At 39.8% G+C, this 19,411-nt stretch overlaps 1 protein-coding gene across 5 annotated transcripts in view; it reads right to left on the reverse strand.

Moving 5' to 3' along the window:
• Primpol (primase and DNA directed polymerase) overlaps positions 1-19,311 on the reverse strand; it is a 32,635-nt gene extending 13,324 nt beyond the window's left edge. For 3 of the 5 annotated variants that reach the window (XM_060381736.1, XM_060381733.1, XM_060381737.1), the window contains exons 1-7: positions 19,189-19,311; positions 18,393-18,678; positions 15,080-15,156; positions 12,567-12,801; positions 11,307-11,404; positions 9,798-9,927; positions 5,050-5,197 (exon numbers count right to left, since the gene is read on the reverse strand). In XM_060381736.1, the coding sequence (XP_060237719.1) occupies positions 5,050-5,197; positions 9,798-9,927; positions 11,307-11,404; positions 12,567-12,746 (556 nt within the window). In that variant the 5' untranslated portion in view covers positions 12,747-12,801; positions 15,080-15,156; positions 18,393-18,678; positions 19,189-19,311. Of the gene's footprint in view, positions 1-5,049; positions 5,198-9,797; positions 9,928-11,306; positions 11,405-12,566; positions 12,802-15,079; positions 15,179-18,392; positions 18,679-18,769; positions 18,900-19,188 lie in introns of those variants that run through there. The other 2 variants (XM_060381734.1, XM_060381735.1) reach the window with 2 other exon arrangements.
• Between the last annotated feature and the right edge of the window lie 100 nt (positions 19,312-19,411).

Genomic DNA, 19,411 nt, shown 5'->3' on the forward strand with positions numbered 1-19,411 from the left:
AAATACACCATATTGCTAGTATGAACTTGAGTCTAATATGCTGTCAGCAGAAATGTCTGCTTCCCCTACTACAAAAGGAGAGAATAAGGTCTGGTCAGTGACTGAAGGATGAGGCATTCATATGAGGATATCAATGCAGAGATAGGGACAGCATACCAAGAGTCTGATCCCAGGGTCAGCAAATTAGCAAAGTCTGATGAACTCAACCTCTCTCTTAGCTGCCATGACATGCCCCAAGACCCCTCAGGTTGGAAGTCCAAAGCTTGTTGCCAACCATATTATCAGCCTCAAATGGGTCACAAGACAAACTATGCCTTTAGAGCTAACACATGGAATTAAAGCAATTCATGCATTTTGTACTTCAGCATCTGCCCTAAGACTCTGTTCTACCCACACTGCGAAAAATTGGTGAGACAACTAAATTCATATGTACTATTTATTTCACAAAATCAAACACAATTCAGCTATTAAGTTGTTTTATATAATACTGCATACACAAAATAATGTAAGAAAAACCTGTACATAATTATAAAATGGGGCTTTTTTATTACTTTATATATCAGAAAGACTATATCTACCTACCTGTCTCTCTCTCTCTATCTATCGACTTTATGTATATTTAAGTCATAATACACACATGCTTTATAAACAAGATCTTATCTCTCTAAGACTTTTCTATGCAAAGAAATAAATACAATCTCTTTTTGTTTTCCTTTTTTGAGGCAGTGTCTTGTTATACAGCCCAGGATGCCCTTGAACTTGTGATCATCCTGCCTCAGCCTCCCTAGTTCTAGGACTGTAGGCCTGTACCATCATGACTGATAAATGTTTAGCAAATTTAAAAGGAATTGGAAGTGAATATGGTGGCACATGCATGTTATTCCAGTGTTGGTATAATGTTGTGGAATGTATACAATTTACCCTTGTTCATTCAAATGCTGATTTCTCTATCCCACTATCTGGTTTCAATCTGGACATCACATTGTGATGCTTAGAATAAGCATCACCTGTCTCAAGTTTATGTAAACATGCCACCGGTTGTTCTCTGTATTGTCAATAAAACAGCCACAATGCTAAGCAATGGAGAGAATAGGGTGGGACATCCTGGTCCAGAGGGGAGAAGGAAGCAAGTAGGGGGTGTAGGAGAGCAGGGATCTGCAGGACAGGACTTGGAACCAGGAGGAAAGATGAACCGGACCTAAGATATGACTAAAAGCAAGTACAATGTTGGAAATGATGAATGGGAGGAAGCTATGTGGGCTTGGAGATTTAGGATGGAATAACTATTGCCCAGCATTGTGCTCTAGGTTAACTAAATAAATCCTAGTCTCTGTGTGGTGATTTGGGTATACAGCTGGTTTAGGAATAACCACTGATTAACTCCAGATAAACAAAATAAATATTAATATTCAACAACATTCTAGCTTCCAGGAAACAGAATCAGTAGACAGTTTGAGGTCAGCTAGGGCTACATAGTAAGACTGTCTGAGAACAAATAAAACACAGACTGGACAGATGGCTTAGCAGTAGAGAGTGCTTCCTGCTCTTCCAGAGGACCAGAATTCAGTTCTTAGTACCCATGTCTAGCAGCTCACAACAGCTGTAACTCCAGCTTTTAGGGATCTGACACCTTTTTCTGGCCTCAAGGGCACACGTAAACTTGCCTGCATGCACACATACTAAAGATAAGTAAACAAGTAATCGTTAGAACATTAAAATGAAAGCAAAAGCGTTTGATTCTTGCAGTAACAGGAGTGATTTCTGGAATGAAGGAGAGCCAAGTAACACTGGTTAACAAGATGTGGTATGTCAAAGGACTATGAAACAATATAAACATTAATCAAGAAAGTGGCTTTCCTGGAAACTTCGAATTCCATCTACCTGGCCCAGATAATAAGAACAGTGAGACCTGGACTGCAGAAATGGTTGTGTAGGCAGCAGTGAGGCAGGTAGGCCTTTGACCCTTGGAAGGGAACTAACATGGCTGGATGTGATGGTAGTCATCCAGCCTGAGGATTGCACGCTGGCTCCCGCACACTACCCCGCTGTGTCCTTCTCTTCTGTGATCTGTAGCAGAAAGTACAGGACAGATAAAGTTCTCTAATCTCTCCCATTTGGCCCAGTTCCTCTTTCTGCAAAGTTAGTAACAGGAACTTGAAGTGTTGTCAGGAGGACACAAAGAAAGGAGAAATGAGGGGGAAGTGTAAACTAGTTTGTATTCCCTGAATCTGCATTCCAGCTGCAGAGATAGCCTTGGATAACAGGATATCTGTCAAGTGTGACTGTGCTCTAACTGTGTCTATGCTCTGTGACAGTAAAGGCTTTCTTACTCTCCTCTGTCTAATGAAATTCTACCCAATTTCAAAGCAAATGTGATCTGCTTTCAGAAGATATCTGTAGCAGAGACTGCTAGTTACTAGCAACCATCTATTTCCCTTCTCTAGCTAGATTCAGCCTTATTGTGAGCAGTCAGAGAGCAGACTGTGAGGAGTAAACAGGAAGCAAAGAAACGTCTTCTTCAAGACTCTGTTTTCATACTCTGCTTATCATCTGTGCATTCAGTCATCAAATAGTTATTAAATGCCCATTTCTGTTTATTATTGTTATTAATATTCCAAATATTATTAACAGCAATACCCGCTGGGTAGTAGTGGTGCATGCCTTTAATCCCAGCACTTGGGAGGCAGAGGCAGGCAGAGCTCTATAAGTTCAAGGCCAGCCTACTCTACAGAGTAAGTTCCAGGACACCCAAAGCTACACAGAGACACCTTGCCTCAAAATAAACAAATAAACATATATATATATATATATATATATATATATATATATATATACACTAAATACTGAAAATAGGGAATAAACAACAGTCCCTGAAATTAAGTAGCTAGGTGGTAGTGATGCACCCCTTTAATTCCAGAACACAGAGGCAATTGGACTTTGAGGCCAATCTAGTCTATAGAGTGAGTCCAGGGCAGCCAAGGCTACACAGAGAAACCCTGTCTCAAAAAATACAAAAACATACACTTACACACCCAGAGGGAGAGAAAGAGAAAAGAAAGATTAGGTAAAACTGGGCAGATGGCTCCATGTGTAAAGAGTTGCAACAACAGCCTGAGGCCCTGAGCTTAGATTCCAAGAAACCAAGTAAAAAAAAGCCAGTCATGGCTATGGCATCTGTAACTTTGGTGCTAGGGAGAAAAATCAGGCAGCTCCTGGGGCCCTGCCAGCCAGCCAGCCTAGTTGAAAAGGCAATCTTCAGGTTAAGAAAATATTCTGTCTTAAACAATAAGGTGGAAAAGTAATTGAGGAAGATATTGTCATGCTACCTCTGGCCTCTATGTATGTCCACAAGGGTGAGAGCAGCAGCCCACACATGTGGATACATGTTTACACCACACACACACACACACACACACACACATGCATGCATAAACACACTACATAGAATAGCTATAAAAAAACAGAAAACCACCAGAGGAAATGGCAAATGCTTTCACATAATGACACTGGACACTGCAACCCAGAAGAATACTAGCCTTTTAAATCTAAGAGTCAGAGTGACAGAACAGCTTCTCAGTTGACCTGAGATGTTGGTAATCTTAATAGACCATCTGAACTATAGTTCAGAAAGCAGCAACAAGAAGTTAAAAAGGCCCAAGCACTAAAGAAATGTGCAATGGTGGGAGCCAAGTTAAGGATGGAGTGAAGAACTGAGGTTAGAGTGTAGTGAACATAACTGTGCTAGTTAAAGTGGGTACACTTCTCCCTGACAGCAGAGAACGACCCTTGAAGAGCTTGAGGCACACGGTGCTGCAATCCCACATTCTTTCTTGCTAGCTGACTAAATATGCAGACAGAGAGATCTACAGAGGTTGAGGACACACCAACACGTGCACTGGACAGTGGTGATTGACACCACTCGCTGACAGACACCACAGGGGGAATGAGCAAGTTCTTAGGCAAGGAGCTGAGGAAGGACATGGTGAGTTGAGATGTCTGAGTAGAAATATTGGTGGGAAGATGTGGCAGGCTAATTTTAAATGATGTATTTAAACTTATTAGTAAATTGGTAAGGTTGCTATATTGTAAATGCTCTGATGTCTAGAATAATCTGGGATATAATATCTGTACTGGTGATAATCTAACCATGATAGTTGATGATCACAAAAGATGATGAGGATAGAGTGAGTAAAGATTCAAGCATTGAGCCTGCAATTACCAACATCTAAAGGATGAGAGGAAGAGGCAGAGGCTAGTAAGGACCACCACTAGCTCACTCTGAACCAGAAACTCTCTAATCCAGCACTTGGCTTCAGAGCTTTACACCAGTCCTTTGAGACCATGCTCACTCCTTTTATCTAGGAGGCTGTGAGTCACAAGCCACTTGTAGCTCTGAAATGGTTTGCCTGTTACAAGAACATTAGCCAACAGTCTTGAAGCCTCCCTACTACTGCTTGATGAACACTTGGGATTCTGCCTTTTCTTTAGACCCTAGATGTAGGCGTTCCCAGTTGGCCTATTTGCGTCTCCTCTAGACTGACTCCATTTTTTTATCAGGACCTTCATTTCTCCTACGGCAAATACTCTGCTAACACTTTCAGGTTTACACATCCAAACGTCATTGCAGTTCAAAAGTTCTTCTTGGAACAATAAGCCCTTCTTGATATGACTTAGGGCTCAATCTGCCATACTAAGGCTAATTTAAGGCTGAAGCAAAGGTCAGGAATAACAGATATTAGGCATCACAGATAAGGCCTCTCCTGACTTGTCCAGAAAACTGAAATGAATCCTGTTGGAACAGAAACCGGTAGCAAAATATGCATAGTCATCCCAATGTGCATGGCGAGAGGCACTAACACCATTGATATCCTGAGCTGGTTAAACTACCTGGAAGAGAAAGATAGCTCAGGAGCTAAGGGCAGCCATGAAAACTCGCTTCATCTTTTTAGAACAGGCAAACAACCATAAGGGCTAGAAAATACCTTGAAAATTTCAAGAGAAGGGAAATATGATTTTTAATATAACTAGAATTTTATAAAAGGTACTCACCAACATGAATGTTATCTTTAAATGCCACCTCATGGAGCTGAAATATTAGGTGTCGGCTAAATTTTTCTTCAGTGCTGGAATCCAAGTTGAAAACATCTTCAGCTGAACAGTGAACATTGTATAACTCCCCAAGTGCTTTACAAACATGCTGAAAACACAAGCAAATATAATTTGCAGTTTTGATTTTAGATTTCTCTATCACCAATACAAACACCTTGTTACAAATTGGGTGAGTTATTGGAGCATTTACAATATAGCAACCTTACCAATTTACTAATAAGTTTAAATACATCATTTAAAATTAAATGTGTTTATATATAAAAAAAAATCATAGGTAGGGCTGGAGAGATGTCTCAGGGGTTAATAGCATTGCCTACTCTCGAAGAAGTCCTGGTTTGAATTCCAGCACCCACATGGCAGCTCACAACCATGTGTAACTCTATTCTAGGAGCTCCAATATCTTCTTCTGTCTTCTGGGCACCAGGTATGCATTTGATACACAAACATGCATGCAGGCAAAACATCTATATATGTAGAATTTCTAAAAATAATAATTAAGAAATTATTTAGAGCTGGAGAGATTGCTCAGTAGTTAAAAGTACTTGCTACTCATTTAGAGAACCCAGGATTGATTCTCAGCACCACATGGTAGCTCACAACCACATATATCTTCAGGAGCAGGGAATTCCCTCTTCTGGCTTCTGCGGGCACCAGGCTCACATAGACATAGATGTCAGCAAAACACCCAAACACATTTTTAAAACATCAGAAATTCACAGGCTCTCGGAACTAAAGAAGACTTCTGAAAGGCAAGCAATTTATATACTTAACCTCCTCTAAAACCATAATAAAATGCTCCCTTTTAAGTACCTCCTGAAACACTAGCTTGTCTTATGTTTTATTGTGATAAAACACCTAAAACCAACTCAGGGAAGAAGGGGTGTTATTTCACCTTACAGCTGGTAGTACATCATCCAGGGAAGTCAGGGCAGGAACTCAAGGCAGGAACTGATGCAGAGGCCGTATAGAAATGTTGCTATTGGCTTACTTCTCATAGTTTGCTCAGCCTACTTTCTTATACCATCCCATCCAGTACTACCTGCCCACAGGTGGCAGGCCCCACAGTGATCTGGGGCCACCCACATCAATCATTAAAGTAAGAAAATGGCCCACAGGTCACTTTGGAAAGGGCATCTTCTCCAATTGAAGTTCTTTCCTCAAATGACTTTGGCTCATGTCAAGCTGACAAAACACTAGTGAGCATAGTGGCCAAAAGTTATAGTCTCTAGCTCTAGTCCTTTCATAACTTTAATAATCAGAAAATCTCTCTTTCCTCTGAATCTGGGTCTGTCTCTAAGAATACAGCCTGAAAACACATGGCTCAGGAGCCCAAGATTTGAGTTTAGAAAGCACTAAGTTTGAGTTTTGGCTCTGTCATTTATTGCCCCTTTGGCCCTGGTCAAATCTAATCCTGCCATTTCTCAGCTCTGAGATAAGAATAGGAAAAATCACTAAACTTTTGAAGTTATGGTAAGGAGTAATGGGAAAATAAGATTAAGAAGTTAGCCTAGTGCCTCACATGGGTAACTGCTTAAAAGTATTGCCTGTGGAGCATCAAGATAAGTCACTTTTCATCTGCAAAATAAAGGACTAACTACCATGTGACGATATCTTAAAATTAGCAAAAATGTTTCTAAAAGTTTACTAACCACTTAAATATCCAAGTTATATAATAAGTTATACACACTACCACTGTTTTCATATTACTGGATTTCCACATCTGAACTAACTGCTCTTTAGTAAATTCTCACTTTCTCAGCAGCCTCCCTCAATCTGTTCATGATGTCAGTTTTCTCCTGGCTACCTCTCTGAAGTACTTCATAGCTGCAGTTGCACACCAACCTCACTGTTTTGAGATCTGTTCCCTCTGTATTACAGACAGGGAGCAAGCCCTGGCTTGTCCCATTTTTCTACTAACTAGATGTAGAGAAAGCAGTGTGCCCAAACTTGGACAATGTGAACAAAGCAATAATTTGGAAAAAATAAAGCAACAAGCTTAGTTTTTAAAATAAGAGAATCATACTGAATATTCTATGAGCAATGGATACATTTCCATCTTGCTTAAGATACTTTTTGTTTGTTTTTTGCTTTTGTTTTGATTTTACTTTTCAAGATCGGGTTTCTCTGTGTAGCCCTGGCTGTCCTGGGACTTGCTCTGTAGACCAGGCTGACCTTGAACTCAGAGATCACCCAGCGTCTGCCTCCCAGGTACTGAGATTAAAGGAGTGCCCCAGCCCAGCCTGGTTTAAACTGGAGAGATGTTGCATCTTCTCTCTGGCAGCTACCTCAATCCTAATTTATTATTCTTTGTTAGATTACGAAGTCTCTGAAGTCAGAAACCATGCCTCTGGCTCTGCATTGCATTCCTGTAATATACATACAGAGCCTGCAGTAGATGCTGAAAAGCTTTTGGCATTTGAATAGAATTCTGTGCTTTGAAGTCACAGAGAATAAATTTAGTGGCTCTTTAGTTTTAGTAATCAACCATTTCTAAATTATGTTTCCCAAGTTAAACTGTAAAAAGAATTATAGCTATTTATGCAACTACACTATAGAACTTGGAGGTTAAAAATACATGATTACTTAAGCAATCTGCATTACCAACAAAATGCATTTGTACCAGAATTCATAATTGGTAGGAGTGACTTTACTGAAACATATCAGTTAAGCCAGTGAGCTCAAAGGTATCAACGATATAGACAGTTGTTACTAAACAGTTATTTATTAAGTGTCTGCTAATTTAAAGATAAGAACTAATCAAATTTGTTGGGTGTGGTGGTGCACACCTGTAATCTAAAGGCTTAACTGGGAGAGAGAGGAGACAGAACGATCAGAGAGGTTCAGGGTTTTCCACATAGTGAGCCGGGGGCCCTTTGGGACTATGTGACCTTGCTTTGGCCAGCAAAACGGCTGAGTAAAGCATCTGGTGCCACATGTGAGGACCTGAGTTTGATACCCACGACCTACATGGTAGAAGGAGAGAACCAACTCCCACAAGTTCTCCTTTCACATCCATATGTGAACTGTGACACGCGCCAAAACACAAAAAACAAATAACCTAAAATGTGAAAACGACAAATAGCTAACCTAATTTAAGCACTGTCAGACTCAAATCGTGTTTGCTAGATAACAAAGTTGTTACATACCAAAACAACTAAGGTTTCAATATAGCTATTTATAAACGGTTATATTAATACTAATATGAACTGTTTTATCAAATGATAAACATGTTAAATAAAATTGCCGTACAATTTTGAAGTTAGATTTCTACAATGTCCTCCACATTTTCCTGATATAAATTAGTTCTTCAATGTCTACATACGTAAGATATAATGAAGAGGGAAAAAATTAAACATTTAGATGATCTTTTCATGTATTTATTAATTCTGTTACAGAAGAGCATCCTATTGTTTAGTACATTAGGGATATTTCTGCTTTCTAATACACTGTAGCACTTTAACAGTAACAATAAGTTTAAGTAGCAATGAAAACCTCTTTCTAACCCATATATTTAAGAAATCCTTAGACTATCTTGAACTATATCACATACCAGAAAAAGTCACTACTGATGAATACTGATGAACACAAACATAAAGTCAAAACTAAGCCAGTGGCTCAGACCTGCCATTACAGCACTCCAGAGTCAAAGTCTGGAGGCCAGTGCCACATTTCAAACAGCAGACACACAAAGACCTGACCAACCAACACCACCAGCAAAAACCCATACAATTTCCCAACTACAATGAAACAAGGCATTAGGTTTCCTTTTGAGTAATCAGTGGCCATTTTAAGAATTAATACAACTTGGTTAGTTTGGAGAATTAGGGAAAATTTTACGTGTATTTATTATGCTTCAAATCCAGAAAAAAGTATTTATAAGTACTTTTTCAAGTAAATTTAAAGTCAAATATGCAAACATCTAACAAAACTAACAGAACTCCTTTAGCAAGAACATTTGAATTTAGATATATTTTCAAGTTAAAATATTACTTTTTATAACATTAGAATATGACTAACATTCAAAAGAAAAAATGTAAAAACCTACTCTGAGGTCATTACAATTTTCATTCAATTCATGTAAAGCAATCTTAAATTTTTAAAAAACACATGTATAACTCCATGTAATTCCTTTTTATTGACACAGCTAAATAAAAAAAGTAAATATTAGCATTACACTCTTTCTCTTAGATGAAAATAGATGTAACTATTTGTATTCTAGGTTTGGTCAGTTTCTATTTGTAGGATCCAGGTAGGTACTGGTCTCTTCAAGTCTTAATTGTATCATCCATGAAGGCACAGATACAATTTCCAAAATTTCCACCAGTTCAAAAATTCTGATAGTTCTTGTCAAAATTTCCCTGAATTTCATCTCAATGTCTAATTTTAAGAGTGAAATTTGCTTTACCTGGCTTTTGCCACAGGTAAGTATTTATACTGGAAGTCAGAGAATTAAAACATAATTCAAAAACAGAGAACTCTCACACAGAGAGAAACTCATCTATTTTAGCTTTTTAAATTAGATATAGTAATGTTATTTAAAAACATAGGCATTAATTGAAATTTCATTTTGCTTCATTATTTACTCATAGAAATAATATTGTCAAAACAAAGGATAGCAAGAAAAAGTAGGAGCAATGTGGAACCTATGTGGAGTCAGTGACTAATGCAGGTAAGTGTGTAGAACTTACCTCTATGAGTAATGCAACCATCTTTTTCCCATCAGCTCCCGGATTGGCCAATTTGTTAAACTCCAAATCAAAATAAAGCTTGCACACAGCATTCTCAGGAATAACTTCATAGCAATGCAAGAGGGTTTTTCTAAATTAGATAATACAAGAGTTAGATTTGTATCTTACCCTGTAAATTGTTTTTAACTTATTATTGTGGGGGTGGGGGAGAGGAACCTGGGGGTATGACAGTAAGAGTACAACATTCAGGAGTCACTTGTCTTCATTCATCATGGGTTCCAAGGATTAAACTCAGGTTGTCAGACAAGCATAGCACTAACTGAGCCACTCCACCAGCCCATACAGCTCATACCTTTTAAAACATAGAGTTAATCCTGTACTCAAGGAGAATGATCACTGTGCCTTATCTATGCGTAACCATGAATTAATAAACCAATAAAGACAATGTTCTAACAGTAAGTCTGTGACTCACAATATTAAAGAGTTTGTGGTAAAATGAATAATGCTAACAAATGTATTCAGAAAATTATTTAACTGGCAAATAAGGTCAATGTTACAGTGCTATTTATTCACAAATGTCTTGATATTGTATAACATGTCTATTTTTATTTTCTCAAAGTGGTATGCCAGGAACACACATACACAATAAATAAATGACTGCAAAAAACAAACTTTAAAACATTGAGTATGTATGCAGGGCATGGGATTGTACACCTTTAATGTTAGCATTTAGGAGAGGGAAGCAAGCTTCTCACTTTGAGTTCAAGGTCAACCTGGTCTTTGTAGTGAGTTCCAGGCCAGCCAGAGCTACCTAGTGAGATCTTGTCTCAAAAAATAAAAAAGAGAGAAGTAATTATTAAAAATTATGTCAAATATAGAATCTTTGTCAATGATTACCAGAAAGATAAACACATCTATCACTCACATTAGCTTCTGTGAGTGTTGTAACCATATTTTTCACAAAGAAACTTTAGAACTCAATTCTAATAGTCAAAGAGTAATGTGCTGACAAGTTTTATGCCAACTTGATACAGCTATAGTCATCTGAAAGGAGGGAGCCTCAGTTGAGAAAATGTCTCTCCATTAGATTGGGCTGTAAGCAGATAAGCTACAGAGCATTTTCTTAATTAGTGATCAACAGGGGAGGGCCCAGTCTATTGTGGACAAAGACACCCCTGGGCTGGTGGTCCTGGTCGTATAAGAAATCAGGCTGAGCAAGCCATAAGGAGGAAGCCAGTAAGCAGTACGCCTCCATGGCACTTGCATCAGCTCCTGCCTCCAGGTTCCTGCTTGAGCTCCTGTCCTGTGTTTCTCCAGTGATGAACATCGATATGGAAGCATAAGCTGAATAAGCCCTTTCCTCCTCAAATAGTTTACGGTCATGGTGTTTCACCACAATCGTATATGGTAAGTACCAATCATGTGGCCAAGAACTGTGAACATCAATTGAGCATGGATAAATAAAAAAGAAAATACAACTTCAACCTAATGAGCTTCTCTGCTACTTACCGGGACTTATAGTAAAACCAAAGTTGAGGATAGGATGTTACAAGGTAAATACGTTGTCCATTTTCTACTTTGTACTCCAAAGCAAATACATGAACATCCTGTATAAAATTTAAAATAATTTTTGAAAAATGAACAGCATGCAAATCTAAGTTCAGCTGTAACTAATAAATATTAATAAATAAATATATGAACAATATTATTAAAAACAAGACAGTCAACACACCCACACCATCTCAAATCTCTCTATATATTAAAATTCTTCTTTTAGATTTATTTCTTTTATGTGATGTGTATAAATGTTTTGTCTGTCTGTATGTATGTAAGTATACCACATGTGTGGCTGGTACCCAGAGAGGTCACAGGAGGGCAGTGGGATCCCTGAACTGCAGTTAAGGATGGTGGTGAGCCAGCCTGTGAGTGCTGAGAATCAAAGCGGACTCCTCTGAGGGAGAAACGAGTGCACGGGGAGGCCGGAGAACAACTTTAGGTAACCAGTCCTCTCCTACCAAGCGGGTCTCAGGGAGCAAGGCTTGCAGGCAACACCTTTACCTGCTGAGCCATTTGACCCAAGTTACGTTTTACACATACATCTTACATTTTCATTTACTTCTCTTCATATCACATAGAAGCCCAACAAGCAAACAAAATTACCTGTTGCCTGGTTTATTTTAATTTTGTGTTTGAGCCCCATGCGCTCTGTAAAGCTGACAAAAGTTAAGTACTTTCTCTTACTTGCTTAATCTATCGGAAATATGCTCATCTTTCCTCCCAGCATATTTCACTTCACTGTTGTTACACATTCCACATTTTAAAAATTAATTGGGACTGAAAATATCATTCTTTGGCTGGAGAGACGGCATGGTGGTTAAAAGCACTTCCTGCTTTGGCAGAAGCCCCAAGTTCAATTCCCAGCTCCCATATGGTGCCCCACAATCATCTGTAACTCCAGTTCCAGGGAACCTGACGCCCTCTTCTAAATTCGGTGGACCCTACATACATATGGTGCACATACTTACATGCAGATAGGACACTTACACACTTAAGATGAAATAAAACTAAAAGAGAAATGTCATATTTTACTACTAAAATTAATTTAGTGACCAATGAATTCAAAGAGATATTTTTCTAAGTCATGTGCTATCAAGATTAGTACAGCATTTTCTTAGTAAAGAATCTGACATGAAATGAGAGCACACACATTTTTTAAACCTGAAGTGTTACTTAAAACTTAAAAAAAAAAAAAAAAGACAAAACAATTACCTCTTTACAGCTTTTAACAAAATTAAAAGCTTGATTCTGTCGATGAAATAGTTTCCAAATGGAGGGCGGCTCTTCTGGCTTGGACAATCTTGGTTTGTAAATGGAGGTCAATGGCGTCCTCTCATAGTGAGATGCCCGCTCTTCAATTTGCCTCAGCGTTGCTTCCCATTTCCTCATCATTGGTTTAGAAGTATGGGCAGAATAAATCCAAACTCAGATACTCTGCTGTCAATCACTACGAAACAAACAAAAATGTTAATTCAGAACACATTCTGCCTAGTATAATTTCAAAATGTATGGTTTCCTGACACTTATGCCTTCATTGCTTTACATTTTCTTCCTTGTAAAAAGTTTCACCATAGAACAGGAATAAGACCTGTCTTCAGAAACCCTTAGATCCTAGCTCTTCCCTCTGATAGTCTTATGACCATGGAGAGATTAATGAAACTCCATGAAAGCTTGGTTCAAGCTTTAGCAAAATGGCAATCAATAGAATCTTGAAGATTTTCTGTAGAGGGCAAAAAGGCCTTGTGCACACAGATAAGCACTGGCAAAGGCAGGAAGGTAAACACACAGCTCACCTCTTCAATGGAATGAGGTGCATAGCTGCTCCTCCTGGAATGATATTAGCTCTACAACCTGGTGATCCTTTGCTATCTGACAAGACAGACTGTCCATATCTTCCAGAATTTTTGTTCTTATTTATCCCAGATTTTCCCCTTAAAACCTTGAGGATTGCTTTTAGATTAAAAAAAAACCAAAACAACAACAAAAAAAAACAACAAAAAACCATTCTTCCATTCTTATAAGTGATATATATCATTTGTACTATACAACAGTCTAAATGACTTCTACGTTATCTTAGGGCCAGGACAATCCTGTCACCCATAGGTGTTTTTGTTGCAGGATATTTGATCCCATTGTGAACCCAAAAAACATGAACTGTAAAACCCTGTTTCTTGTTTGGTGTGGTTGAGCCCTATTATACAACTTTAATCCAAAAACTTTTTATTGTAAACAGATGATTATGATATGGCTCACCCAGCCGTAGGATATACCTTTGATCCAAGAGCTTTCTGTACACTAGATTTAATAACATCAACCCTAGGTCAAGAGGGGAGCAAGAAACCAGCTGACAGGGATTAAAGAGTAATGGGGACTTTAAGTTGAGGGATATTTAGGATAGTGTCTAGGTGCAGAAGTAGAAGGAGCTTTAGCCTCTCTGAGCTAGTATCCGGCTCCTGAATCTTTACTGGTTAAGAATAAAACAGTTGGGATTTCATTTATTTATTTCCTTCCTTCCTTCCTTCCTTCCTTCCTTCCTTCCTTCCTTCCTTCAACAACACATTATATTTACCTCAGGCAAGGTCCCTAGACTCTAAATCTTGAGCACAATCTTCGAGTCAACAGTACCTACTTTTGTGAAAGAAGCTAGATTACTTTGTAAAGAATCTCAATGTAAAAACATTTTAAGTTGTTGTACACTTGAGACTGAATTAATTTTTAACTGAATATTTTTTCCAAACTTGTGTGGTGCTACTTAAGTAAAATGATCTGGGCCAGACTCTAGAAGTCTGGTCCAGCACCAGCTACAATAAAATCGGGCTGAGCCAAATTTCATTCTTATCTCACCCTGAAGGGTTTTTCCCTGACTGCTGTCAAGCCTGCAGGGGGATCACCACAGTTCTATGCAGGGCTTAACTGTGATAAGGCACATGAGAAAGTCTTAGGAATTAATTATGAATTATAAAGCGCTAAGTAAATACTTTCAGTATCATTATGAGTTTTATCACAGCCAATCTATCGCTCATCTGATGTTTACTATCGTGGGTCCTGTTCCTGTGTTATCATTTTTTAGTGTACAGTTCATGTCTAGGAATCATGGAAAATTGGCTCCCTTTCCCTCAGTTTCAGTTCTACTCTCCTCCCTATACTACAGAGGGATGATAATGCTCTAAGCATGGCTTCAGTCATGTCATTACAGACTTTGTATTTTGCTACTTTTCCCAGGAGGAGATGCCATCTAAGCTCAACCACACACTGACTCTGGGCTTGACTTTGTGACTTGCTTGGGCTAAGATCAGGTGTCTCTACATCAGACTTAACTTTCTTAGAGTCTTGGAGTCCTGTCCTGAGACTGCAGCGCCATGTATCTAGCAAGGGGGGAAAGAGGACCATTGTTCTTCCATATAACTGCACATCAGAGGCTGAAAAGCCACATGAAGAAGGCATTCCAGCTAAAGCTAGTCAGGTCATCAGTTTTACATTTCAGACCACATATCATTAAAACCAAATGAATTCAGGACAGACTACAGAACTGCCTGGATTAACCAGAGAACTGCTTAAAATATAATTTTTTAAACCAGTATTTGTGCTGGTTTTTATACAAAATTGGATCAACTGGGGTTCTCCATCAATATCATCTATGCTATTATCTATTTATACAGAAAACACATACTAGTTTTAAGTGAAACAAAATGTACTAAAGCATTTAGGGGCAAATTATTATTTACCTATGACAATGGCTTTGTCTTCAATTTTAGCAGAAATCTTTGCAGTGACACAATCTCATTCGTAAATAACATGTTCCCTGAAAAGAAAAATAAAGTTGCCTAAAAAAAATTAAGATAGATTCGTCAATATTAAGTTTACTTTAATTTGATTCACATGTAGATAAAATCTGCTATATTTCATTCTGCATTATTTATTATATTGTTGCCCCCAAACAACAGAACACAATTATATTTGAATCATAGATTCAAAACAATAACTAACTAAGAATGGCTGCATACATGTTCACATTTGGTAAAAGTAAAATCACACACACACACACACACACACACACACACACATTATAAAGCAATCTGGTATGACTACAGGAATATGCCCTATTCGACAGTCTTGGAGTCATAATGCAAAAGTGATTGAAGAAACCCTGCTAAGGCAACAACAGCAGGAAAGCAATGTTTAGCATCTATTAGCATCTATTATGTCCCTGAGTTATTTTCACAGACAGAAATGTGTGACAGCTGGAGCATCAGGCAACAACTGGGGCTTGAACTATTTGAGCAGGAGAAGGGCTGAATAACAAAAGCAAAGAAAATGGACAAGAAGAAAGCATCCCGATCCTCTGAGAGAATATGACACCATATTAGAAATACTTTTAATTCCTGGTATGGAAAAAGAACTGTTGTTCTTGCAAATCATTTTATGACAAAGCTGCTTTTCACTCAGACTATTTTTGGTAATGGTCTACAAGTTCCAAAGGAAAACACTTGGAAAGTGTTCAAAGCAAAGGCTTAAGGAGCTCTACTGCTCATTTTGCACCAATACAGCGTTTGGCTGTTTGCTACAATCCTACAGTTGGAAGTGTTGGAATTAGAAAAAAGGATTAATAATTTTCCGGTAATTAGTGGGAGAAAGGAAAATCGGGATAAAAGTGGAAAGCTGACCAACTTCTCTGGGCTTACAACTAAACTTGTCTGTTAAGGACTGTGGATGGCCTGGCTCCCAAAAGCAACCTGGCTGAGGGTGGGTGGAGCTAGACGGCATAACACATGCTTTGTAGCCACCATTCACACATACTGTAAGAGTTAATTCTGTCAATTTGACTGGATTTTGGTATGCCCACTCTTGTAAAGCACACCCTTCTTGCGAGGCTGCCTGTGGAGTCACTTTCAAAGGCAACTAGAGCGCGTGCACTTGGACTCGCTAGGTAAGGATTCCCTTGATAAGTTCATATGATAGTATCACCAAGAGAGGGTGAAAAGTAGGACGTGGGGCCTTGTTTGAGACAGTACTGCTATCTGAATGCAATGATGTAAACTGCTGTTCCACCATGCCCTCCCAGCCAGGATGGACTAACAACTTTAAAGACCAAATAAATATTTCATCTATTAAACTATTCTGCCAGACACCCCCTGTCACAATGAGAAGCCTGACTACTACAGGTGTACAGGAATAGCTGTCGCTTCCTTTAGCCACATTCATGGATTCTTTCTTCCTTTTCTTTCTTTGAGATGAGCTGTTCCTATGGTTGCCCAAGCTGGCCTCAAACTGCAGATCTTCCTGCTTCAGCTTCTCAGGTTCTAGTAGTATAGGCACGAGCGTGCTCTACTTTCTTGTCTAATATCAATTAACCCCTACTCCAGCTTGTCCCTCTACCCTAAGATTAGACTCAGCAGTATTGTGTCTACTGCAGATACTCTAGTTCCAGTACTTACGATGTTCTTTCATTTAAAAATTCTTAACAGTATTCTGTGTGTATATCATTGTTCATGAGTATGTGTGCACGTGATGGGTACACTTGGGTGCATGAATGCACATGCCAATAAACAATGGGTGTCTTCCTCAATCACTCTCCATTTTACTTCATTTGTTTGCTTGGTGTTTGTTTTGAGACAGGATTTCTCTGTGTAGCTCTGGCTATCCTGGAACTCACTCCTTAGACCAGGATGACCTCTAACTCAGGAGATCCACCTGCCTCTGCCTCCCGAGTGCTGGAACTAAAGGTGTGCAACCCCATTCACCCCCACCCCAGCTCCTATCAGGGTCTTTCACTAAACCTAAAGATCAGCCACTGGGCTAGGCTGGATGGCCAGCAAGCTCTACAGATCCCACTGTCTCTACTTTCCCATAATAGCAGGCATTTTACATGGGTCCTGGGGATCTGAGCTCAGAATTTCATGTTTGTACAACCAGTACTATACTGACTGAGTCATCTCCCAAGCTCCTTAACATTTTCTTAATATTATATTATTCATGAACTCCTGTTAAATTTCATTTACATGTGTGTATTTGTATCAATATATGTCGTGTGTGTGTGTTCTTGAAGGCCAGCAGGAGATGCTGGATCCCTGGAGTTAGAGTTACAAGTGGCTTCAAGCCACCTGAGTTGGGCACCAGGAAACTGAACTTAGATCTTCTGGAAGAGCAACAAGAGCTTTTAATACCCAACCATTTCTTGGCTCTTCTTTCATGTACTCTAGAATGCGTCTATACAATATCTACTCTTTAAGTATTCATTATTTTTGGTTTTGTTTGTTTGTTTGTTCATGACAGTGTTTCTCTATTTAGCCTTGGCTGTCCTGGACTTCTTTGTAGACCAGGCTGGCTTTGAACTCAGAGCTATCCACCTGCCCCTCCCTGAGTGCTGGGCTTAACGGCATGCATTACCACACAGAGCTTTAAAAGGTCATCTTTTAAAGGTCATGCTTTTAAAATTCACTTAAAAACATTCCTATATAAGCTCACTTTCCAGATTGTGTAATAATTTAAGAAATTAAACTTAAAAGACTGAACTTCCTCTACTTGAGTTACTGTCTATGCACAGAAGTCATATTTACATGTCCATAAAGTCTGCTAGAAGGAGTAAGAAAGCCCACAACAATACACTGCTCCAGCTCTTGCTTCCTTTCCTCTTCACTGATCTCCCATAGAAAACAGCACAACACTACCAGACTAATGACCCTGACACCACCTTTACAGCTTCTCACAGGAATAGTCGTTAATGAGTCAGTCATCGTTTAATTAAGATGTAGTTTATCTTAGGAAGTTTAAATTTCCCTGCAGAATCTGGTCCTAAAGCCACCATCTACTATCCTAGTTCAGTTTTCTCACCAAATGGATTACCCCAGGAGCACCTCCAGCTGCCCCAACCTGGAAAGCATCACTTTGCTTTTCATGAATTCTTTCTTTCTGAGGCCCAGAACACCTATTCCCTCTGAAGGGCTCAGAGGAAAAACATCACCTTCAGCTGCTTTGTTCTAACAAGCTTCTCTAGACGAAGTCGATAATAAAGGCAGAAAACTGCTGCAGATACTTTACCTAAGGTTCCGTTTTGTTAAGAACATTTAGCACAGGGAGGGGTGAGGGCACCACAAGATGGGGATTTCTCAGTTAGTTCCTTCCTTGTGGAACCAGAGCCCCCACGAAACATCGCAGCATCGCTAGGGTTGCACGAGTCCAATCGCTTAGTTTCTCCTAACAGAAAAAGGCTGATCCTCGCCCACTCTGGGAGGGATGACAGATCAGTTTGTTTCTGGAATCTGCATTTATAACTACTGCTCTTCACTAGGGCGAACCATTTCTCCTTTTTAAGCCTTTGTTGGAACTGGAAAAAAAATAAGAAAAAAATAAGAAATTATGGAAACGCAAGAGCACGGATTCTGCACGCAACAAATGGTAGACATTTCGATACCTACGTACACATCCAACTAAGGATGAATACACTCCGCCGGGCAGAAGCCTTGGAGGCAAGCTGCTGCTCCCGTGGAGTAAATACATTGTCAGTATCCCGAGCCCCTGAAATGTGATGCTGAGAGCTGTGCTCGTGTTTTCGTATATCATGTAAAAAACACTCCGCTGAGTCAGGGCCTGAAATAGGACCGAGAGCAATCCGCAGTTTCAGGAAGGTAGTCAGGACTTCTGGCCCAGGGACCAAGAGCTGGACGGAAGTGAAGAGAGGTCTCAGCTCCTTGGAGAGGAAGTACAGAGTCCGCGTGCGGGGTTCAGCCCCTGTTTTCTCCCTCTCGGAGCTCTGACTGACAGCGGGGGTCGCCCTGAACGCCCATCTTTGCGGCCCCGGGAATCAGGCGCTGCCTAAAGACCTCTCTAAATTTACCTCAGGGGAGGCACGTCGGCCGGAGGCAGCAGCCGCTGGCGAAGCTGTAGATGGCGGGAACCAGAGCTTCAAACGCCGGCGCGGGGGCGGAGTCACAGGGGGCGGGACCACCAGGGGGCGGGGCTCGCGGGAAAATGAGCTGCAGGGGGCGGGGCCCCAGAGTGTGCGGGGCTCCCGCCCGGGCTGAGACCACGGGTCGCTGCAGGCACGCTGTGGGTTGGGG

Source organism: Meriones unguiculatus, chromosome 4, assembly GCF_030254825.1.
Source record: "Meriones unguiculatus strain TT.TT164.6M chromosome 4, Bangor_MerUng_6.1, whole genome shotgun sequence".
Lineage (NCBI taxonomy): Eukaryota > Metazoa > Chordata > Mammalia > Rodentia > Muridae > Meriones > Meriones unguiculatus.